Source organism: Prionailurus viverrinus, chromosome A1 (genome assembly GCF_022837055.1).
Source record: "Prionailurus viverrinus isolate Anna chromosome A1, UM_Priviv_1.0, whole genome shotgun sequence".
NCBI classification, from domain to species: Eukaryota; Metazoa; Chordata; class Mammalia; order Carnivora; family Felidae; genus Prionailurus; species Prionailurus viverrinus.
In genome coordinates this window covers 91,518,577-91,542,973 of record NC_062561.1, presented here as the reverse complement: position 1 = coordinate 91,542,973, position 24,397 = coordinate 91,518,577, and the positions used below count along the sequence as shown (strand labels likewise).

The 24,397-nt window shown below is 50.4% G+C and overlaps 1 protein-coding gene across 1 annotated transcript in view; it reads right to left on the bottom strand.

Annotated features, from left to right (window-relative positions):
• ADAMTS2 (ADAM metallopeptidase with thrombospondin type 1 motif 2) overlaps positions 1-24,397 on the bottom strand; it is a 244,037-nt gene that overhangs the window by 92,361 nt on the left and 127,279 nt on the right. The window contains exon 4 of the mRNA XM_047863950.1: positions 8,120-8,322. Coding sequence (XP_047719906.1) covers positions 8,120-8,322 — 203 coding nt within the window. The remainder of the gene's footprint in view (positions 1-8,119; positions 8,323-24,397) is intronic.

Genomic DNA, 24,397 nt, shown 5'->3' with positions numbered 1-24,397 from the left:
CTTCCAACCGTTCTGAGTCTGGCTTGTGTTTTGTGTGAACTTCTGGCACCCTCCGGGCATGAGCCATGAAACACAAGTCTGTTTAATTTTGGTGATTCTGCATCCAAGTTAAATGCTGTAATATCTGCATTTAAAATAAGCTTTGTGGGGCGCCTGGGTGGCTCAGTCGGTTAAATGTCCGACTTCAGCTCAGGTCATGATCTCGCGGTCCGTGAGTTTGAGCCCCGCATCAGGCTCTGTGCTGACCGCTCAGAGCCTGGAGCCTGTTTCGGATTCTGTCTCCCTCTCTCTCTGACCCTCCCCCATTCAAGCTCTGTCTCTCTCTGTCTCAAAAATAAATAAACGTTTAAAAAATAAATAAAGGGGCACCTGGGTGGCTCAGTCGGTTAAGCGTCCGACTTCGGCTCAGGTCACGATCTCACGGTCTGTGAGTTCGAGCCCCGCGTCGGGCTCTGTGCTGACAGCTCAGAGCCTGGAGCCCGTTTCAGATTCTGTGTCTCCCTCTCTCTCTGCCCCTCCCCTGCTCATGCTCTGTCTCTCTCTGTCTCAAAAATAAATAAAAACATTTAAAAAAAAAAAAATAAATAAATAAAATAAAATAAAATAAAATAAAATAAAATAAGCTTTGTACGGGGCGCCTGGGTGGCTCAGTCAGTTAAGCATCCGACTCTTGATTTTAGCTCAGGTCTCGATCTCCCGGTTCGTGGGATCAAGCTCTGAGTCAGGCTCCATGCTGACAGCACAGAACCTGCTTGGGATTCTCCCTCTCTCTGCCCCTTCCCTGCAAAGGGGCATGTGCCTGCACATGCATTCTCTCTCTCTCTCTCTCTATCTCTCTCTCTCTCTGTCAAAATAAAGAAATAAACATTTAAAAAACAAAGATAATATAAAATAAAATAAGCTTTTTACAATATAAAGGTAACTGGTAAAATTCATGATAATACTTTAAAATTCTAATTTTTCATTGTTTACAGTGACAATCAGTAGATGATTTTTAAATCTTGACAATTTGAGAGACAGAGATCACAGGAAAAAGGAAAAAGCCTTTATATGTACCTTTAAGGGCACTTTTTCCTGATCTCCAAACAAGAGAGCCACACCTTCATTCTGCTCTGTGCCCCAGGAGTTTGGTAATCAGAGACATTCTGGGTCTCTGATGTGGCTGAACTCAGCAAGAATGGCCAGGTGGTTAGTCTAGGGCCACGAGTTTGGGAAACGGTCTGCTGACAAGAAGCCACAGGAGTCTGCCAGGGTGACCAGAGCAAAGCTCTAGAAGATTAACTTCTGGGGGAGGGTGTGAAGTGCCAAACATGGCACCCAAGGGAAAACCCAGGGAGAGAAAGATCTCAGGACACCACTACACACAAAAATGTAAACCATAGCAAACTTCCCCAAAACAAAACAAAGGGCAAAAAACAGAATTACAGGGAATATTTTCCACCCACATGACAGACAAAAAGTGAACCTATTCAAATATAAATGTTCTTCAAATTAACAAGATAGAAACTAATGTCCCCATAGAATAAAGAACATGAATAGGCCAATACTAAACATGTAAGATGATTGCTGTTTTAAATTACATATATATTTTTATAGATGCAACTTCATTACCATTGAATAAATACAACTTAAAGACAAAAAGTATATCTCAGCATTGCTTTCAAATTACCATAGCTAAAAAGGACTCAGTGGTAGGAGGAGGAGGGGAGACAGGCATTTGCTCAGTGGAGCATTAATAGGTGAAACCCTAACAGAGAACATTCTGTCACAGAAAACTTTAAAATGCCCATACCTGTTGACCAGGCACTACACTTTTAGGGACTCAGTTTAAGGAAACAGTAATGGATGAGTGACAGATTTAGCTGTAAGGGTGTTCATTACAGCTAGTGTCCAGTCTGACATCTAATAGGGAAATAAATTTTGTTATGGGACTATGTCATATCAATAATCGGTTACATAAAAGGCATGCTATGTGATGCAATGTGATGCCACCATTAAAATGAGGTAATAGGCAATAATTGGTAGGTGGAAGACATTCACATTCCTGCCGGATTTATATTCTCATTTTTCATCATAAATAATTTATTGTCTCTGTTAAATACAGTATTTTTTTAAAAATTTATTTATTTTTGAGAGAGAGAGTGAGAGAAAGAGAGAGAGAGAGAGAGAGAGAGGCAGAGAAAGAGGGAGACACAGAATCTGAAGCAGGCTCCAGATTCCGAGCTGTCAGCATAGAGCCCAACGTGGGGCTCGAACCCATGAACAGTGAGATCATGACCTGAACCAAAGTCAGATGCCCAACCGACTGAGCCACCCAGGCGCCCCCAAATAGAGTATCTTTTATTAAACAAGGAACGTTAGTTTCTAGATTTAGGGAGGAAAGGAAGGAAACTGGACCTGGCAGGAGGTGCTGGAGTGCGTTGGTGGGGGTCAGAGGTCTGAATGCCGTAGGATCTTTTCTGCACTGAGGTGACTCTTGTGATGTTCAGCAAACATTTACAACCCTTTTCACCCTCTAGAGAGTCTTGGATAGAGAGAGGGATGGATTGATTAATTTCCACTTCCCCACGAATAAAATGTCTTTGCCCGTAAATGCAGGAAGGAAGTGGCACCTCTGGAGATTTCCCACTGCCCTTCAGGTTACATCCAAGTCCTTCTCAACATCCAGTGACTGGCCTTGTTCATCTGCAACTTCCCTTCCTACCTGGGCCCCTTGTTCCCCACACACCAGCCCTTTCTCACACCTTCAAATGTGCTGACCTCATTCTTGCCTCAGGGCCTTTGCACCGCCCATTCTCTCTGAACACTCCATCCTGCCTCTTCCCACAGTCATCCAATATCATTCGAGTCTTAGCTGCAGTGTTACTTTCTGTGCATGTCCTTCCTGACCACCTGTATAAAGTGGCCCACATTTCCCAACCCTTCTCCTTTCTCCACTTCACTATTTTATTTCTTTCATTGTCCTTATCTGAAATTACCTCTTTTGATTTTCACTTGAATATTGTCTGTGCTCCCCACCAGAATGCAAGATATGGTTGTGTCTTGTTGTGCTCACAGCTATACCCCTTGCCTGACATACAGGAAGTTGTTGACAGAATGATCAAGTGCCAGGTGTATCAGTCAGCCCAGGATGAGCTCTGCTGCATAACAAAGTCTCCACCACATCAGTAGCTAACACAATAAAGCTGGCATGTGTTTCTTTATACACATCACAGGCCAGCAGAGGTTGGGTGGTCCTGCCTCGTTCTGTACCTGCACTTACTGGGGTATATGGCTTCCAGGGTCACTGTGTTAGGGAAAGAAACAGAAGGAAGGGACACACTGGCTCTTAATCGCCTTGGCCAAGAGGTGACACATCACTTCCTTCTACACAGACCATTAGAGAAAACTAGCCACACAGCTCCAAATTAGGTACAAGGGAGGCTGGTAATTGGGAGGGAAGAAGAGAGCACATGGATATCTGAAGAGCCTGAAATGTATATGTCACACCAGGACCCACATCCCAGCCCAGACTCTGCTGCAAAGAGGCCCCAAAGGGATCTGTGCAGCAGTATCACCCTGAATGATAGAAAACAGCCCAGCTTAGAGCTGCCGGGGTCCAGCCATACCTGCCTCCCATCCACCTCGGCCCCTGGTCCTCCTCAGAGCCTTCATTCTCTGGGTCCCCGCCATCAGAACCCCCACCAGACCCCCCTCCCAGGGTCTTTATGGTCTTCCTCAGGGGACAGGCTGTGTCTGTCCAGGGTGGGGCCCCTATGCCTCAGACACTGGAAGTGTTTCCGCCCTGGCCGTGGCTGTCCTCACAGCTGACCAAATGCCTCACTTGGAGTGCAGTCCGGGCCAGCTGCCGCCACATCTGTCCTCCACGTTGCTGGTTTGGCTCCAGGGCTGGGAAGCCCCATAACCAGCTGTGTACTCATAGGGAGAGGGAGATCTGCCCTGGCCAGGCCTTCTAGGGCCAGTTGGGGCTCCAGCTACAGCTGCAGGTGAGCCAGCACCCTCGGGTCTCAGGGCCACTGTCCAATAGGGTGGCCACTCGCCACAATGGTGAGCTAAATCCAAATGTCAATGAATTACGAATGAATTAAATTACCCACTGGATGGCTACTATCAAAAATAACAAGTGTTGGTGAGGATGCAGAGAGACTGGAACCCTCGGGCACTACTGGGAAGGAATGTAAAATGGTGCGCTGCTGCGGAAAACAGTATGGAGGTTCCTCAAAAAATACAAAATAGAGCTACCTTAGGGGCGTCTGGGTGGCTCAGTCAGCTAAGCGTCTGACTTCGGCTTAGGTTATGATCTCGCGGTTGGTGAGTTTGGGCCCCGCATCAGGGTCTGTATTGACAGCATGGAGCCTGGAGCCTGCTTCGGATTCTGGGTCTCCCTCTCTCTCTGCCCCTCCCTACCCTGCTCACCTGAGCACTCTCTCTGTCTCTGTCTCTGTCTCAAAAATAAAATAAGTAAATGTTAAAAAAAAAATAGAACTATCATATAATCCTGAAATTCCACTTCTGGGTATATACTCCAAAAGACTGAAAAGCAGGGACATGAAGAGATATTTGTACACCCACATGCACAGCAGCATTATTCACAATAACCAAGAAGCGGAAGCAACTCAAGTGCTCATCGACAGATGAACGAATAAACACAAGGCAATGGATGCACACAAGGGGATTGTATTCAGCCTTAAAAAGGACATTCTGGCACACGCCACAACATGGATGAACCTTGCAGGCGTTATGCTAAGTGAAATAAGCCAGTCACAAAAAGATAAATACCATATGACTCCTCTTATATGAGGTAACTAAATTAGTCAGAACCACAGGGACAGAAAGTAGAAGGGTGATTTCCAGGGGCCAGGGGAGGGGAGAGTAGGGAGTTAGTGTTTAATGGGGACAAGATGAGAGAGTTCTGATGGATGGATGTTAGGGATGGTTGAACAGTGGTATGAACATAGTTAATGTCCCAGGACTGCACACTTTATTTCTTTAAATGTTTATTTATTTTTGAGAGAGAGAGAGAGAAGGCAAGAGAGTGAGTGTGAGTACGAGAGGAGCACAGAGAGAGAGCGAGACACAGAATCTGAAGCAGGCTCCAGGCTCTGAGCTGTCAGCACAGAGCCCGACGAAGGGCTCCAACCCACAAACCATGAGATTATGACCTGATCCTAAGTCAGATGCTTAACCGCCCCAATGAACTATACACTTTTAAAATAGTGAATGTAGGGGGCACCTGGGTGGCTCAGTCAGTTAAGTGACTGATTTTAGCTGAGGTCATGATCTCACGGTTGGTGAGTTCGAGCCCCACATCAGGGTCTGTGCTGACAGCTCAGAGCCTGGAGCCTGCTTCGGATTCTGTGTCTCCCTCTCTCTCTGCCCCTCCCCTGCTCATGCTCTGTCTTTGTCTCTCAGAAATAAACGTTAAAAAATTAGAAAAAATAAAATAAAATAAAAATAAAATTGTGAAGGTGGTAAACTTTGTATGTATTTTACCACAATTAAAAAAAATTTTAGGGCCCCTGGGTGACTCAGTCAGTTAAGCGTCCAACTCTTGATTTCAGCTCAGGTCATGATCTCATGGTTTCATGGGTTCAAGACCCACTGCACTGACAATGTGAAACCTACTTGAGATTCTGTCTCTCCCTCTCTCTCTGCCCCTCTCCTGCTTGTGCTCTCTCTGTCTCTCTCAAAATAAATAAGTAAACTTTTAAAAAATATTTTTAAGTTAAAAATTTAAAACTCCACTGAATATCAAATAAGGTAAAAATTCAGTTCTCCCATCGTGTCAGCCACATTTTAAGTGCTCAAGGGTTGGCTAGTGGCTGCCATATTGGGCAGGGCAGAATTTTGAGCATTCTCAGCACTGCAGAAAGTTCTGTTGGATAGCGTTGCCCTGGAAGGTCATCCTTTCTCACTTATTCATGATTTCTCCATCTCCCTCCTCCCCAAGACCACCAAAGGGGCATGACTTCCATCAGCCCCCAGGGACTCTGTCCTGGGTGTGCACAGCCCTAAATGAGGACACAGTGCCTTATAGGGTCTTAATTGTCAGGGCAACACACACTCAAACAGGGTGCCTCATCTCCCTGACTACACTGGGAGGCAGAGCTCAGATTAGAAGGGCAGACATCCCCCCCCTTGTCTCTGAGCCCCAGGCTGTCTGCCATGCCCTGGGACAAGCATGTGTCCAATAAATGCTTGCTGGGTGCCACAGGGAAAAAAGACGCGACCTAACTACTGTTCCTCAGCTCCTCCAATTTATGTCATAAAACACTTATTTCTTTGGCTATGATAAAATATATTTCAATTTAGGAATTTTTGTATTCCTCAGGCTTTTCAAGAAACTAACCAAACCATCCTATTACCCAAAGTTGGGATACAGTCAGATCATGAAGGTGGAAATGAATAAACTGAAGTTAACTGGCAAAACGGAGAAAAATTCTAGACTTCCTCCTACTGGCTCATGCAGCACCAGGTATGTGTGACAGAGGGACCCTTCACACCAGGTTAATGGTGGGGCTAGGAGTTAACTAACCCAAGTGTGACATAATAATAAATATCTACTGGCCTCTTCCCCCCAGTTCTTGACACAGACCTCCTAAACCCTATAATTTCCAAGTAACAGGGGTGACAGGAGAAGTTTATTATTCATAATAAGCCCCTTTCAAGGGTACCTGAGTTTATGCTTATGAGGTGACTCTTGGTGGGACCTAGATGGCTTCAGGATGGGGAAAGCCAGTTGCCAGAGGAACCAACTGGGTGATCAGAAGGTTGGAAATTTTAGCACTGCCCCCCCACTTCCACCCCAGGCTCCTAGGGAGAAAGACGACAGAATCACCATGGCCAATAACACTGCCAGGAAAATTGTAAACCATGGAGTTGAGAGCTTCCAGGTTGGTGAACACACTGAGGTGCTGGGAGGGTGGTGTGCCCGGAGAGGGCAGGGAAGCTGTCAACCCTTCCCACCTACCTTGCCCCATGCATCTCTTCCATTTGACTCTTCCTGAGTTGCATCCTTTATAATATACCAGTGACAGTAAGTAGGGTTTTCCTGAGTTCTGTGAACCGAACCAAGCAAACAGTTGAACCCGAGGAGGGAGTCATGGGAACCCTTGATTTACGGCTGGTTGGGTCTTCTGACCAGGTTGTACAGGTGACAACCCAGGACTTGTGAGTGGCATCCGAAGTGAGGCCAGTCTTGTGGGACTGAGCCCTTACCCCGTGGGGTCCGTGCTAACTCTGGGTAGTGTCGGGAGCACTTGTTATGGAAAACCCACACATATGGTGTCAGAAGAGCTGGTGTGAGTATGGAAAACAGAGAGTTTTCCTTCAGCAGGAATTTCAGCCGGGTTGGAAGGCAGTGTAATTCTTGGGGAAGCACACATATGTTCAAGGCAGGCAAGATTTTATATCTACTAGTCTTGCAGAATTAGTGTGAGGATTGCCTAAGATAATGCATGCCTACAGGGGCCTGGCACATAGTCACTCAGTAAGAGCTCAATGATCGTAGCCATCGTGGTTGTTTCCTTGTTATTATTATTATTATTATCATAATTATTATTACTACATCAAAGGCACTTTTCAAAAATGAGATGAGGTTAAACACGACAACAGTCTTCAAAATAAAATATGCTTGGGGTACCTGGGTGGCTCAGTCTGTTAAGCGTCCTACTTTGGCTCAGGTCATAATCTCATAGTTCATGAGTTCAAGCCCCACATTGGGCTCTGTGCTGACAGCTCAGAGCTCAGGGCCTGGAGCCTGCTTTGGATTCTGTGTCTCCCTCTCTCTCTGCCCCTCCCCCACTCATGCTCTGTCTCTCTCTCCAAAATTAATTAATTAATTAATTAATTAAAATAAAATATGCTCTGTAAACCTGACTTTGGCCCCACTTTGGGGATGAAAGGGCTGAGTTCCAGAGGGTCGATGACTCACGTAAGGCAGGTGGAGAGGAAGGTGGACAGATGGGCAGGGGTCTCTCTGCCCAGCAATTGGCTCGTTCAAATCATCTTGCCCCTGACTTACCTCTGCACTGGGGTCCTGGGAGGTCTTGCCCACAGGCTGATATGGTGACCTTTCCAGCAGCCCCACTGCTCCACCCCACCACCGACTGCCACTTACGATGTTCATGAGCGTGAGCAGGTACTTCTGCACATGCTCCTTCCCATGGAACTGGACCACAGAGTCATCCACACCCAGCAGAACCTCGATGTTGTAGTCACCATCTGCAGCATGCCTTCTCGCTCTGCGCCTCGAGCCATTGACACGCTCCTCCAGGACACCCAGGGCACGGCTGAGGTTATCCAGGCTGCCCGGGGGGGGCCCTGAAAGGACAGAGGACACAATCTGCAGTAGCAGCCCAGGCTTGCCAGGTACATTGAAATAAGGCAAAACCCCACCTGGATACCACTCGGCACCAGCCTGGCCATCACCTTGTTGAAAACTCACAGCACCTGAACTGTCCCCATTTTACAGAGGAACAGACAGAGATTCAGAGAGGGCAGAGTGAGTGTCAAGTGGGCTTAGACCCAGCAGCATGCAAACCAACTCCTTGGCCATCACAGACACCAGGCCTGGAACCCAGCTGTGAATGGAGTGGCCAAGAAGCTGAGCTGCCCAGCTAGGAGTGTGCATGACCACAGCCAGCTCTTTCCATCCATTCACACACTTGAATACACAAGAAGGGCCGCCCAGGTGCCCAAAGGCTGGTTTCCCCAGTGTGGCCACCACGTTAAAACCAGGGAGACGAAGGGCCAGCCCTGGTGGTGTGTGTCCCACAGCATCTCCTTAGGCAGCTCCTCTTCCAGAACTTGCCTCCACTGAAGCAAGGCCCCTCATCTCTGGGCAAGGCCCACTCACACCTATGCAGGGTCAAGACCACCCATGGGCACTCCTCTCCCCTCTCTCTCTCCGGTAAATTGTGTCTACTCCTTGTCACAGGCTGAGGAGATGGGTGGTTGCCTGACTGAATTGTGCAGGGATAAGGACTCCACAGTCTGCCTGGGGTGGGAGAGAGGGTCCAAGGGGCCTCAGCTGAGGGTCCCAAGGGCCTGGAGCTCTGTCAGGCCCAGGAGCCCAAAATGGCATCTCCCTGTCAGCACAGCTGTGGCATCTGCTCTGGTTCTCTTCTCCTTTCCCACCAGGCCTGGAGCCCACCCTGGACTAGAGTTCAGGCTTAGTTCCCCTGAGGAGGTGACATTTCAGTTGACACGTGAAGGATGAGAAGGAGCAGGTCCAGTGAGAAATGAGGGGACAATCATTCCATGGATAGAGGACAACAGTCTTCTCTTGTCACTGAGAAGGGTCTTCTCAAGCCTCCGTGCACCCCATCCCCCGTAGATGTGCAGCCAGCTCTGTGGGGCAGGCAGATGGGGACCAAACGTGTCCCTGAGGCCAGTGCTGGAGGGCCGTGGACCCCCTTCCCTGTGGGCCTTTTGGAGGACCCTTGCTGGGCTTGATGGGGAGCGCCAACTCTGAGCTGGAGTAGCAGCAGCAGAGAGGGCATCCCAGGTGAAGAGGTCAGCGTGGCAAAGTCCTCCCTGTGGGATTTGCAAACCCCCAGGACAGCAAACACACAGGCGCCCTTGAACCTACAGAACCAGCATCTACCACACGATGCTTCTGAGCCCTTTGCAGACTCAGGACCCAGGGTCTCTCTTCTCCAGGTTAAACGTTTTTGTTTCTGCCAATTTCAGTTTCCCCAACTCATCCCTCAGTGCTGGCAAAGTATGGGGACCGCTCCGGGGCGTGTTAACAACATTGGATCCCATGGCCCCTGGCTGGGCCCCAGCTCCTCCTGGGCTGAGTGGCTTGTCTAAGTCACTTAATCTTTCTGCTCCTGGGATTCCTTGATGCTAAACTGGGGACAGTAATGAGGACAGTGGGGAGCCTCCTCCTTGCAGTGGGGATCAGATGGCTGCTGGGGTGGCAGAGCTTTGTCCCTGTCCCCACCCCCAAATGCGGGGCTTGGTGCAGGCAGCACCCTGTGCTCCACGGGCTGTGGGTGAGCTTGGCCTCTGCGACCCACTGATTCCCCTGGAGGGCGGGTGCTTTGGCATTCCCTGGATGCAATTCAGTTTCCCCTTCTCCCGTCCTGTCCCTGATTCTCTGAGGCATCCTGCCTGATCCCTTCTGGAGACTCTAAAACTGGGGACAGCTCTTGGAAGCTTCTTGCCTCGTCATCCTTTGCCTGAGACATGAGCAAAAAAAGCCCTAGCTGCCATGCAGAAGAAGGGTCCCCCCCAGCACAGGGAATGCCAGGAACCCAAATCCCTGTTGTTAGGCACTAGAAAGATAGGGTCCTGCCACAGATGCCTCCAGTCAGGGGAGCCTTGGCCTGCAGGGATCCTGGCTTCTTCTGTCTACCGTAGAGCAGCCACCCGTGGGGACCAGCAACTTCTCATGGGGAAAGGCTGTGTACAGAGGGCAACAGGAGCCAAGAGCAGGAGATGGGCAGCTCTGACAGCTTGTTATCCTGGCCTGGGATCTCAAGTCATCATGACACCACCAACCCAGGGTGTGGTGTCTGGGCCCTGGTGCCCCTGTGGCTGAAGGTGGGGCTGAGAGCCCAGCTCCCCTGCAGCACCACCTGTCCACAAAGAGTCTTCCAGAATAATTCTCACTTGTCCCTAAAGCCTCTCGTCTGCTGCCTCCTCCAGACAGGAGCAGGAACTCCCTCCACGTCACAGTGGTGCAGAGCAGATGCTGGAGGTGGGATAGGGACTCTGAAAGCAGCTCAGACTCAGGTGAGGCAACCTGCCATCTGGTCCCGCCCGGCCACTCGGCCCTGTGCGTATGTCTCCTCTTCGGGGCTGACAAACAGGCCCCTGTGGTGTGCATCCCATCACTGTCCCCATCTCACAGATGGAAAGACTGATGGGACTCCCCCTGCACCTGCTGGCACAAACCTGCCACCTGGCCACGGGACAGACACCAAGCAGGGAAAGCAGAGGTGAGGGAGGTAAAGGAGATGAAGGAGAAGCAGAGAGGGGAGGGCTCTGACAGAACAGAGGACTAAGTCAGGCCAGGGCCAAGTGACTGCTTGCATTTCTGTCCCTCCCGGGGTCCTCATGTCCCCCTGTGCACCCTGATGCACACATGCACACATGGCAGGTGCTGGCCAGGGGCCCCTACAGGGGTGGAGACAGGGATGGGGAGGGCGGGCCTGCACGCAGTGCCCGTGCAGAGCTGATCATCCTGCTGGGCTGTCTGGGGATGATTCAGGGCCATCCTCGCCGCTCCCAGAGGAGACACCAGCTACTTAAGTCTGACAGGGGATTTGAGGAATTGCTACTCTATTTTTACACATTTATTTCTTTGCATTTCCAACAAGCAGGGACAGCTCACCTTCAGAACCACCTTGGGAAGCAGAAAAATGGTAATTTCCATTAAAAAAAAAACCTCTTCCCTGGGGAAGAGGCTAGATGTTACCCTCTGCCCCTGTCAAGCCCAGGGTCACTGATGGGTGGTCCCTAGGTGAAACCAGCCATAGAGGTGCTTATTAGGGCCACATGACATTTTAAAAATAACTCATTGGGTTGACAGTATTTCAGAATTGGGAGATTTTTGTTAAAATCTAGAAGAGCCATATTCTCTTGAGGAATTAGGACAGGGGGGTCACAGGTTGGGGGCAGGTGATGGGCAGGTAACACTGGGCTGTGGATCGACAGCCATGCCTGGAGATGGGACACATGGGGCCCATGTCCCCAGGCCACCTGACCTGCTGCTGTCGCTGCCCTTCTGGCTCCCGAAGGCATCAGAGTGTGCCCCTGATCCCGGGAGTTGTCATGCAGTGACCCCTCCCAATGTTCCCAATGGGTGGGAGGGTTGAAGGGGCTGCCTCTCAGCCAGAGCTGGCTGGGACACATCTTGTAGCCAGATCTGCCAGGCAAGCACAGTTTTTAGCGAAATTTATGTTTCAGGTCCATGAAAAACAGCAACCTTTTCTAAAGACACAACAGAAATGCCAATTTCACCTCAAGCATAATTATTACTGTTATAGTTATTACTTGGATCATGAGTATTTGGGGGATGACTTGGACGTTCTAGAATCCCTTCCCCCAAGCCCCAAGCCCTGTAGGGATGCCCCAAAACCAAAGGTCAAAGTGCCGATGGGGAGAAGCAGGTGACATCCCTGCCTCTGGAAGTCTCAGCCCTGCTCAGACCTGGCAAGACCTACGGGAACACATCCCCAAGATCAGCAGGGTCTGCCAAGTCCCTAGGCCTAGGGCCACATGAGTACTGATAGGACCCAGAGGCCAGGCTGAAATCTCTTCCACTGTCAATCTTAGATGTCTCCTCAGTTTCCCTACAATGGGCTCTATCCTGAAGCCCGGGCCATGCAGAGACCCCATCCTGGTTTCAGCAGGCCTGTTGCTCAAGACAAGTCCCACTGTAGGGATTTGTGGCCCCCTGAGGGACGAGTGGCAGGCTCCTGTCTGATCCTGGGTCAACTGCCTAGTAATCCCCCGACACCAACACTGGTCTTCCTGACCTGTCGCTGTGCACTGGGTTGCTTACCTGGCCTAAAGGCCTTTGCTCCTCCTGGTCCCTCAGGGTTGGAGGTGGGCTCCTGGCCACTCTCTCTTCCTCCCTTTGGAGCTCCTGCATGCTTACAGCCCATGTATGAAGGCACAGTGACCCAGAGCTCACCCAGCCCTTTGTTCCATCCGTCATTACTGGCTCAGACCAGGATAATAAGCTGTCAGAGCTGCCCATCTCCTGCTCTTGGCTCCTGTTGCCCTCTGTACACAGCCTTTCCCCATGAGAAGTTGCTGGTCCCCACGGGTGGCTGCTCTACGGTAGACAGAAGAAGCCAGGATCCCTGCAGGCCAAGGCTCCCCTGACTGGAGGCATCTGTGGCAGGACCCTATCTTTCTAGTGCCTAACAACAGGGATTTGGGTTCCTGGCATTCCCTGTGCTGGGGGGGACCCTTCTTCTGCATGGCAGCTAGGGCTTTTTTTGCTCATGTCTCAGGCAAAGGATGACGAGGCAAGAAGCTTCCAAGAGCTGTCCCCAGTTTTAGAGTCTCCAGAAGGGATCAGGCAGGATGCCTCAGAGAATCAGGGACAGGACGGGAGAAGGGGAAACTGAATTGCATCCAGGGAATGCCAAAGCACCCGCCCTCCAGGGGAATCAGTGGGTCGCAGAGGCCAAGCTCACCCACAGCCCGTGGAGCACAGGGTGCTGCCTGCACCAAGCCCCGCATTTGGGGGTGGGGACAGGGACAAAGCTCTGCCACCCCAGCAGCCATCTGATCCCCACTGCAAGGAGGAGGCTCCCCACTGTCCTCATTACTGTCCCCAGTTTAGCATCAAGGAATCCCAGGAGCAGAAAGATTAAGTGACTTAGACAAGCCACTCAGCCCAGGAGGAGCTGGGGCCCAGCCAGGGGCCATGGGATCCAATGTTGTTAACACGCCCCGGAGCGGTCCCCATACTTTGCCAGCACTGAGGGATGAGTTGGGGAAACTGAAATTGGCAGAAACAAAAACGTTTAACCTGGAGAAGAGAGACCCTGGGTCCTGAGTCTGCAAAGGGCTCAGAAGCATCGTGTGGTAGATGCTGGTTCTGTAGGTTCAAGGGCGCCTGTGTGTTTGCTGTCCTGGGGGTTTGCAAATCCCACAGGGAGGACTTTGCCACGCTGACCTCTTCACCTGGGATGCCCTCTCTGCTGCTGCTACTCCAGCTCAGAGTTGGCGCTCCCCATCAAGCCCAGCAAGGGTCCTCCAAAAGGCCCACAGGGAAGGGGGTCCACGGCCCTCCAGCACTGGCCTCAGGGACACGTTTGGTCCCCATCTGCCTGCCCCACAGAGCTGGCTGCACATCTACGGGGGATGGGGTGCACGGAGGCTTGAGAAGACCCTTCTCAGTGACAAGAGAAGACTGTTGTCCTCTATCCATGGAATGATTGTCCCCTCATTTCTCACTGGACCTGCTCCTTCTCATCCTTCACGTGTCAACTGAAATGTCACCTCCTCAGGGGGACTAGGCTTATTTCATCCTGATTAAAATAGGCTCTCCCCTCCCCCAACGTCTCCCTGACAGCATCTTGTCTTCTTCTTTCATAAAACACACCACCATTTGTGGTTCCAATCTCATCTGTGAATCTGCTGGGCCCTAAGGGCCTCCCCCGCCTCAGAGAGAGGCCCCCTGGAAGACAGGAGCCATGGGTCCTGGGTGCCTCGCTTTCCTGAGTGCCCTACAAGTCACAGCAGGGCTGGGAAGGAAAGGAGTCAGGGCAGAGAGGCAATGGGAGGGTGCTTGGGGCCAGCAGTGGGGCTGGGAGAAGAGGCAGGTGGAGCAGGGCTGGGTTGGGGGAGCAGGAGCAAAAGTGAGCTGGCACAAAATCCAGCTATGCACTGCTTACCCAAGACACAGCTAAGATAAAATGACCCAGGGGCCTTCAGAAGAATGTCACAACAATAGAGGGACCATGTGATTGCCAACAACAACCAAAAAAAGCAAAGTAAAACAGTATTTATGAGATGAAATATAACCCAAGGCATTAACGGGACAAACTGATCAGCAATTCATTGAGAAGATATAAAAGATATGAAACCTAACAAAGCTTCAACCTGATCCAAGGAAAAATAGACAAATTGCAGTTCTATGTGCATTTTTATACATTTATTCCAGAAAACAATAGACGGATTAGTCTAACATGAGGTAGGGCTGTTGAGGATCTGCATTACTGAGACAACCTAGCTGAAGCCCAAACAACCAGAAAACGTGCCCCTTTCTTTTTTTTTTTTTAATTTTTTTTTTCAACGTTTATTTATTTTTGCGACAGAGAGAGACAGAGCATGAACGGGGGAGGGGCAGAGAGAGAGGGAGACACAGAATCGGAAACAGGCTCCAGGCTCTGAGCCATCAGCCCAGAGCCCGACGCGGGGCTCGAACCCATGGACCGCGAGATCGTGACCTGGCTGAAGTCGGACGCTTAACCGACTGCGCCACCCAGGCGCCCCCAAAACGTGCCCCTTTCAAGCACACGTGGAACACGTTCCAAATCTGACTATGTATTAGGACAGCAAGAAAACTCAAAAGTCATGTCCATAGCCACCACCACAGAGAGAAAATCAAAGAAAACAAGAAGAGGAAATGCCCTCAAACCCCAAACACCAGAAATTAAAGATACAGTTTCAATAAGCCTACACTAGACATTGGATATAAAGTCTAATCACTGGCTCAGTTTAGGAAACCTGAATAAACCTTAGGAAAAACTGAAAAACTAGTCAAAGAAAAACCTAGAGGGTTTTATAGGACAGTTTTACCAAGCCTACAAGGAATAGATACTTCTCATCTGATGTAAAATATGTACACAAAGGCCAGTGCCTTTCTTTCTAGCTAAGAGAGAGAATGGGCAAAAGGGCTTCTCAAATACAGCAACAAAGCCTACGAAATATTTAGGAATAAAAAGGAATGAATGTATAAAGACCACACAATGAGTAGTCAAATATAGTCTGAAACTCCCCCCAAATACAAAGGAAGACCTCAATAAATGGAGACACAACAATGCTATCCTGGATGGCAAGTTGATTCTCCTCCAAATCCATCTACAAATTTAACACAATATCCATCAAAGAATTATTAAAACCCAACAAAATAAGATATAACTGCAAGGTTAGAAGAGAAAAAAAGCCAGAAAACTCTTGAAACTATTGAAAAATAATAATAATGGGGGGTACTTACATTTAAAAAAATTTTTTTTAATGTTTATTCATTTTTGAGAGAGAGAGAGACAGACAGACAGAGCACCAACAGGGGAGGGGCAGAGAGAGAGAGACACAGAATCTGAAGCAGAATCCAGGCTCTGAGCCATCAGCACAGAGCCCGACACGGGTTGAACCCATGAACCGTGAGATCATGACCTGAGCCAGTCAGTTGCTTAACTGACTGAGCCACCCAGGGGTCCCTCAGGGGTACTTACCTTTCAAATTAACAGAACATATTACAAGATATGTTTCTGTTCTTTATATGTTTAATATGCTTATGTTTAGTATTACAAAATATTAGTACATAGGGACATTGCTGTCATGAAAGACAGATCAATGGTACCGAATACAAAGTCCAAAAACAGATCCAAACATATGAGGGGCTTCTGGGTAAAATAATAGATTGAACATATACAACCAATTTAGCTCCTTCCTGGAATCCCATTACAACTTTAGTAAAGTGATTTTTTTTTTAAATCACAAGGCTACAAGGACACAGAGAGCAGCAGAGGAAAAACTAACAGAACTGTTGGAGGCTGGAAAGCAGATGGTCTCATAGTAATGGACTTACTATATCAGAGAAAGTTGAATCCCAAGCTGGCAATGAGAAAAACCAAGAGACTCTTCTAGTCTACATCATAAAATCCACCAAAGGCACCAAGCACTTCTGGGAGTGGGAGTGAAGACAGGATTGAAATAAGCAGGACCAGTTGGTGGCTAGTGCCAAATGCCCTGCCCATATACTATACCCTTGTGACAGCCCTGACAACTAACACTGGTATTGGTCTGGAAGCTCGTTCCCTCTCAGAAAGGTGGAAAAGGGTCTGTGGGCTGCAGGCACCAGGTATATTTGAGAGCATAGGCACCAAACTAAAACCAGGAGGACTAAATCAATGCTGAGGCACTAACTCCCTTCCACAATTCACCCCAGTATTCTGGAGGTCAGGCCTTTACCCCTCAGGATGGAGACTGGGAGGGGTCTTCTCTACAGAATCTGATCAACCAAAGACCAAAAGGTAGTATCACTGTCCGCAGTTCCCCCTGACTACATGTTTCAAGCTCCTAGTCATTTCTTTTGTTGCCCAACGTTACACATGAATAGCTAGCCAGGGATCACTGGCTCTCCCGGGGAAACTCCAGACATGGCAGATGGAGACCAAGAAGAGGCAGACAACCAAACAACAGGAAAGTGGGGGAAAAAGAGACGATACAGGAAGGTGGGGACAGCCCATCATCAATAACCTCTGAGAGCTAGGAGAAGATATACAAGGATAGTATGAGAACAAGGACAGGATGAGAACAATAAAAAGGGTCCTTTGAAATTAAAACCATTTCAGCCGAAATGACAAACTCAGTGGAAAGACTAGGGAGATAAAGTTGAGAAATCCCCCAGCAAGTAAAACAATGAAACAAAGAGACTTGAACAATCAGGAGGGGGAAGTTAAGAAAATTAGAAGACCAGACTGGAGATGTATCATCCATACAATAGAAACTTCATAAAGAGAGGAAAGCGAAAATAGACAGGAAAAGAATTAATGAAATAATTCAAGAAAATTCCTCACAACGGGAAGGTGTTTGCCAGATTGAAAGGGCCCAGCTAGTACTCAAAACACAGATGAAAACAGAACTGCTCCATGGCACATCACCATGGTATTTCAGAACACAGAGAAAATTCTACAGACTTTCACAGGGCATAGGAGGGCACTGGGGGAAGCAGATACATAAGAGGGAACAAAGGATTGGAATCAGAATGGCTTTAGTCTTCCCTGAACTCAAAGCAGGACAACAATGGAGCAAAGCTTTCAAAGTCCGAAGAAAGATTACTTCCTAACTAAAAGTCTATACCCAAACAAATTCTCCAGCAAGTATGAAAGTGAAATAAAGACATATCCAGGCGTGTCAGCTCTCTAAAGTTTTATCTGCCCAGCACCTCTTCTCAAGAAGCTACTGAAAGTCACATTTCTTCAAAACAAGAGGGGCAATCAAGAAAATGGAAGACTGGAGATGGGGGGAGCAGGAGACCCAATAAAAAAAGTGAAGAGGGAATCCCTTGGAGGATGGTAAAAAGTGATCCCGGGACAGCCGTTCTGCACCAGATGTGGAGGGCAGCTGAGCAGTCTTGCCTCCATGTGACGCGAGAGACAGACGGTCATCGCTAAGACACAGGCCCCCCCCACATTTCCACTGGACCATCCTCTTAACCCAAAGACAGAACACCCAGGAGAGCTTGGCCCAGATTCTCATTCATGTGCTGCTGAGGGTCTCTCTCCTCGTGCTCTGCTGAGGACACATGTATCACTCCTGGAAGTTCTCAGCTTTTCCCTGAGAGCCAGAGGGCCATGGCAGGCTTGGAAGTGGAAAGTACAGGGCAAGCCATTCCCTCTGACCATACTTCTGTCTGGTGCCTGGTGCACACCTCAGCCTTGCCTGGCGCCTGGCTGTGGAGAGCCCTGTGTTTCCCCAGACTCCCTTGTGACCTTGCTTGCCACTTCCCCAGAAGGGGCCTTGTCAGCTCCCAGCAAAGGGGAAGTCAGCCCACGACCCGGAGAGTGCTCTCCTCACCCTCTCCTGGAGCCTCTGTCCAGCGGGGGCAGTGCTGCTCTCTCGTTGCAGAGCTCGTGTGTGCTTGCCTTCCAGTTTTAATATTAATTTAATATCATTTCTGATATTCATTTATATGTAAGCTGTAAATAGCTCATCAAATAATAAAACAGTAAATGAAATTAGTAAATGACAGGGTAGCAATTTGAAAGCAGGGGTTTGGTAAATGGTGAACATGAAGCAGGTGTGGACATTCTGGCAACCTGGCACCATTCAGTCAATTATGTGTAAGAGCACCAGGTGGCCAGTAATGTCACTTTTGGGTCCACTGCGTAAAGACAGGATATAGCGACCCTTCCCCTGTGGGCCATTTTTCACTGCCCTGGACAAGGTGTGCAGACAGGCATGCTCACACAGGTCCTTAAGGAAGCAATTGAGAGCTGTTCACAGCAGCATTGCTTGGACAGGTTTCTGGGAGTTGGAGACAATGTGGCTGTCATCAGAGGGTAGGAGGAGGGGCAAAATGAGGCAGGTGCACCCCACACAGTGCTACACGGATGTTAGAGGTTTGACATCAACATACAGGACAGATGGATCTCAGAAACATGGCTGAGTGCAGAAAGTGAGACATGGCGGGCTGTACAACACAGCACCATTTATGCCAGTTAGACACATACAGACCCAAGCAAGGAGCAACACTGATTTTGCAAAAATAGACACTGACTGGGGCCCGTTTGGGTGGCTTGGTTAAGCCTCTGAGTCTTGATTTCGGCTCAGGTCATGATCTCACAGTTCATGGGTTTGAGCCCCACATCGGCACCACACCCATAGCTCAGAGCCTGCTTGGGATTCTCTCTCTCCCTCTCTCTCTCTGCCCCTCCCCCGCTTGTGCTCTCTTTCTCTCTCTCTCTCTCTCTCTCTCTCTCTCTCAAAATAAATAAATAAACTTAAAGGGCACTTGGGTGGTTCAGTAGGTTCAGCATCCAACTTTAGCTCAGGTAATGATCTCACGGTTTGTGAGTCTGAGCCCCATATTGGGCTCTGGGCTGACAGTTCAGAGCCTGGAGCCTGCTTTGGATCCTGTGTCTCCCTCTCTCTCTGCCCCTCCCCTGCTCACGCTCTGTCTCTCTATCTCAAAAGTAAATAAACATTTTAAAAAATAATACAAATAAATAAACTTTTAAAAAAACTAAAAAAATAATACACTGACCAAAGGATACCCTTTGAGCACCTGAGAATGGTCGCTCACTGCAGGGGAAGAGGAGAGGGGAGCAAGCTGGTTTTGGAGAGAAGTGGTTTCTCTTTTTAATGACGCTGGGACAACTGGTTATAGATGGAGGAAAAGATCAAACCCTGACCTCGGATGGTAAACAAAAGCAAACTCCCGGTGGACTGGTGGCCCGGGGCGATGAAACTGAAATCACAAAACTGCTAGAAGAAAATTCAGCTTAATGGTCTCTGTGCTGGGTAGGCCCTGGACTCCAAGGCCAGTGTGCTTTCCAGGTTCCCCTGTCCCCGCCCCCAGAACTGCCCCAGCCTCTGCTGGGCAAGCACCTGGGTGGCTGGGCGTGCTCCCTGGAGGCCCTGCTGCTGCCCAGCTTTCAAGCATGTGGATGAGAACCAACTGGTCTCCCTTCCCCAGTGCTCAGGAGTCCCTGAAGCTGAAATCCCTACAACCTTCCTGTAGAGCAGGGTAACAGGCAGTGCTCCCAATAAGGGGAGAGTGACACATACAGAGCCAGGTCAAGACCAGAGCACCAGCCCAGCCTTCCTGCTGCAAACACCACCAGACCCCACCATGAGTGGACCAGAGTCCTAGGCACCAGCAGCCTGGGGTCTCAAGGAGCACACTGAAACTCCCACCCCGGGGGAGGTCATCTGCAAGAAAGTCATCCCCTCCATTTGTTAACAACGTTGAGACAAGCCCTCCGTGACTGCAAATTCCCCTAAAGATGATCATTAAGATAAAATATGTTTATGGAGAAGCATAATCAGGACACAGCGAAAGCCCTGTTTGGAAGCAGGCAGGCTCTTTGGAAGCTCTGGGAAGCAGAAAGCAGGCTCAGCCCCAAGGGGGCCATCAGCACGGGGCCCCACTGGTGAGCTTTATTAAAAGAAGCTCATTAGGATTATTTCATCCCAGCCCGTTATAACTTTATGACCAAATCGGAATTAATTTTTGCAATGCCGGCAGCCACAGCTCATCTGATGTCGTGTTTTTACGACTCGAGGTAGAGGGGAGGTGCGGGGTGGGGGGCCTGGGGCTGGGCCAGCCCCTCTATGCTTGTTCATCAGGGCTGCATCTGTAACAGCTGTAAGGACTTTCAGACACAAGAGCTGGAAGGTCCATAAATTGCCTGGAGTCCCAGGCCCTCTTACCTTTCCAGAGCTTCAGGTCAGGGATGGGAACTCTGGAGAAGGGAAAAGAAATTTCCCGTAGCTTCTCTGTCTGGGACCATCCCCAGAGCATGCCCTCCTAGGGTACAGGGTGACAGATGCTCCTCGGTGGTGCACAGGGAATATCTTGGCCTGCCCAGCACCCACCTGCCCCACTGGAGATTACAGACCTACCCGGAGTTGTATCACATGGCCACCTGCTTCTTTCTTCTTCAGGTACTGCTCCTTGATTTTCCTTTGATGAACCACCCTTGCCACTCCTGGACCACATAGCTCAGGGGGAGCCAAAGCCATGGAGCCCCTACCCCAGGAGCACCCACATGGCCCAGGCAAGCCAATGAACCCTGATGCCAAGCATCTGCTGGGGCATACAGGGAGATACCATCTCTGCTGTCTGCTGTGATTGCTCAGCAGGTAAAATGTGAGCCAGGGGCTGTTGGGTACCTTCTCCTCCCGCAAGAAGCAGAGCTGAGAAATGAAGAGAACAGGTGATACCAGCCGTGCCTGAAGCCAGCTCTGAGTCAATTCATTTGGATTTCTGTCTCTTGTAGCCAGAAGAATCCTAAAAGGCACCATCCCCGCCCCCACACACACAGGGAAATCCCATCGCCAGCCTCCTTCACGCTCCTGAGACATGCACTGTCCTAAGTAAGCTAGACACCGTCGTTTGATTTTGTAGCCATATCCCTCTATTAGCATCAGATGGTGCCACTCTGTTCTACCTCCTACTTTTGGAGGAAGCTCAGTGGGGACAGAGAAAGTCCACAGTGGATTTAAGGTATGTGGTCAAGAGAAAGGGGCCAAGCTCTGGTTCACTCACACAGATACATGTCCTTGGGAAGTGAGGGACCTGCCTGATGTCACAGTGGCCCCAGCAGAGGTTTTGAGGCCACTGAGGCTGGGCCCAGACCAGTAGGGCCATGCTGAGTGATCAGGAGCTCTGAGCCCCTCCCAGGCTCCCTACAGCAGCACTAGACCAAAGCAAGAACACCAGTCTGGCTCTCCTGCTACAAACACTCCCCGGCCCCAGCACGAGTCACCTGCCATTTGCAGCCTTCATGCAGAGGGCACCAAACGCCCCGTTCCCAGCTCTGTATGCTCACACCAGCCAAACAGCCTAGGCTCCTCCACACTTGCCGGCTTCCCCCACACTACCCTCCTGCTGGCTCCTGAAGCCCATCCACCTCCAAGGATGCAGCAATCAGGTCCCCAGGGTCCAGGAGCTGAAAGCATCCTGCTCTGGTGAGTTCCTGTCCACAGCCAACTCAGGGCAGGTCCCAGAGACCAGCTATAGTCTCCAGGGCACCAACATCCTCTCTGTGGGCAGTCAGCTGAAGCAAGGGGAGCTAGCCCCGAGTTACCTCCTCACTGCCGCTCCCCAGCACACGGCGGCCAGATGGCAGGATACAATGGAGAGACTGGCAGATCGCTCAATGAAAATATTTACTGTGAACTTCAGAACAAAACACAGACACCCACAGGTCCCGACAGAAGGGAGGATTCCCTGGGATTTCGTTTTAAATGTGGGGGAAGTGGGAAGTTGACAAGTGGGGGGCTGATGGCCAATGTTAGGGGCCACGCGCCTGGTGGCTTCTCTCCCATCCCCCATGTATAGCTTATACAAGTGCATGACAGGCAGGGAAATCCCATCGCCAGCCTCCTTCACACTCCTGAGTCCTGAATTTGGATTTGGACATCAGGCAGCCGCCTGGGCGTCACTGCCGGGAAGGCCCTCAGACACCCCACTCAGAATTCTGGGATGAAGCAGCACTCCCTACCTAAGGCTATGGCCCCTGCGTGCACACAGGCCCAAGCCAGGAGGAGGGCCTGCTTCTCCCCAACCCACAAAGCCAGCTCTCTCCTCACCCTAGGGCTGCCTGCACCTGTCCCCACCCCCCTCAAGCACAGCCCTAGCTCACACCTCCCCAGGAACCAGCTCCTCACTGGTCTTCAGTTTCTCCAAATCCAGGTTCCAAGGCATTTCTCTCCAGCTGCCAACTTCAGATTCCTATACTGAGCCCCATGTCATGAAGAGTGGGTGACACGATGCAGGGAGGGGTCCCAGGGCTTTAGGAGGGGCTCAGTGCCAGCATGCTTGCAGGAGGTATGGGATGCTCCCCAGCCCCCACCTGAGGCCCTTTCCCACCAGGCCATGATCAAGATGCACGAATAGCTGCACCACCAAGCCACCTTCTTAGGAGAGAGAATGCAGACACCCTCGTCAGCGGTGGGACAGGAAAAGGCCCTACAGTTGACAATGAAGATGGCATCAGCCACATTGGGCATCGGGGCTCTATGGACATCCCTGTTTATTCTTCACAGCAGCTCCATGGGTCAGGAATGGACTCTCTCTAATGCGAATGGAGTGAGGCTCACACTCCAGCCCATGGCCTTACAGGGGCAGGGGGCAGCAGGGAAGGTGTCTGATTCCAGAATCCAACTCAGCCCCCTGCACGGGCCTCAGCTGGGGCCACTCGGAGCCAGCTGCATTGGGGCCAGTACACCACAGGCTGCTCAAAGTGTCAGGGGACCTCATCCCACCACAACCCTGCAGTGCAGAGACCCACACTCTGTCTCACCCTGTCTGCTTTCAGCCCTGAGGTGTGAGGCTCTAACAAGGACCTGGAGAAGCCGGGGTTTCACCCCACTGAGCACCCCGTGGCCCTCGAGCCTTGTATTACTGGTGTCACTATAAGCTGGAACTTGAGATGCTCTACATGGCAGTGTGTGCTGGATGGTGGAGGGAGACATCGAAAGTCCATTTTCAGGGCCCCTGTGCACACCAGTGCCCTGCACAACGGCAGGGGCTGGGGGTACCTTGCACATTCACACAGACTCATGCCCTGGGAGGGAGGTGTGCTTGCACAGGGCCCTTCCCCTTTAAGACCTGGAAGTGGAGGAGAAAGGGAAATGGGCAGAAAGAGTCCAAAGATCCCACACCAGGCAAGTCTAAGGGGCAGGATTTCTGACAGGAGAGATGGCCCACTGACCAGTGCTCCTCACATCTGTCCCTGTCCAGAGCCTGCTGAAGGAGCAGAAGTGAGTGATGAGGGACTGTCCTCACCCCTCTCTACTGATGTGGAGGAGGGGGTACCCTGAGGGAACGGTCTCTTGACCCACAGTCCACAGAGGGGGCAGGGGACATTGGCAGGGTGGATACCTTGGGTCAGCCCAAGAAGAGTTCCACATAGCAGTGACTCCTCTTCCTGAGTCTTCTGCTGAGTCCTGCTGGGTCTGGGAACCTGAGTGCCTCCAGCCCTCTGCCCTCTCTCCCAGGGAATGTCAGGCAGATCTTGTCTTCTTTTCTGTTATTCTGGTCTTTCTCTGTCTTCCTAGGGTAGGAATCACAGGAGTCTGCCATGAGCCTGCACCTTTTGAACCCAAGGTGCAGACTGGGGTGAAGGTATAAGAGGCCCCTGTTTAACCCTGCCGAGGGTCCCAGGCACATCATCCAGTCCCACAGATGATGGGGTCGCGTCCTGTTTGTTTTCTTGTGTGAGGTTGGTGGGTTCAGAAGCCTGGCGGGCTGGTGTCCTGGGGGGATACTGATTAGCTCTGGTGGGCCCCACATGTCCCTCTCGTGTGATCCTTCCTGCCTTGAAAAGCTACAGCCTACAGGCACCGAGGAGGGAAGGGGCTCCCCTGCTCCTCAGAGATGCGGACCTGCCAGGATCCCACAGCAGCCCCCGAGGCACTTTCGCCATGTTCCCCACACAGCACCAGCCTCCTGTCAGCCCACAGTGTT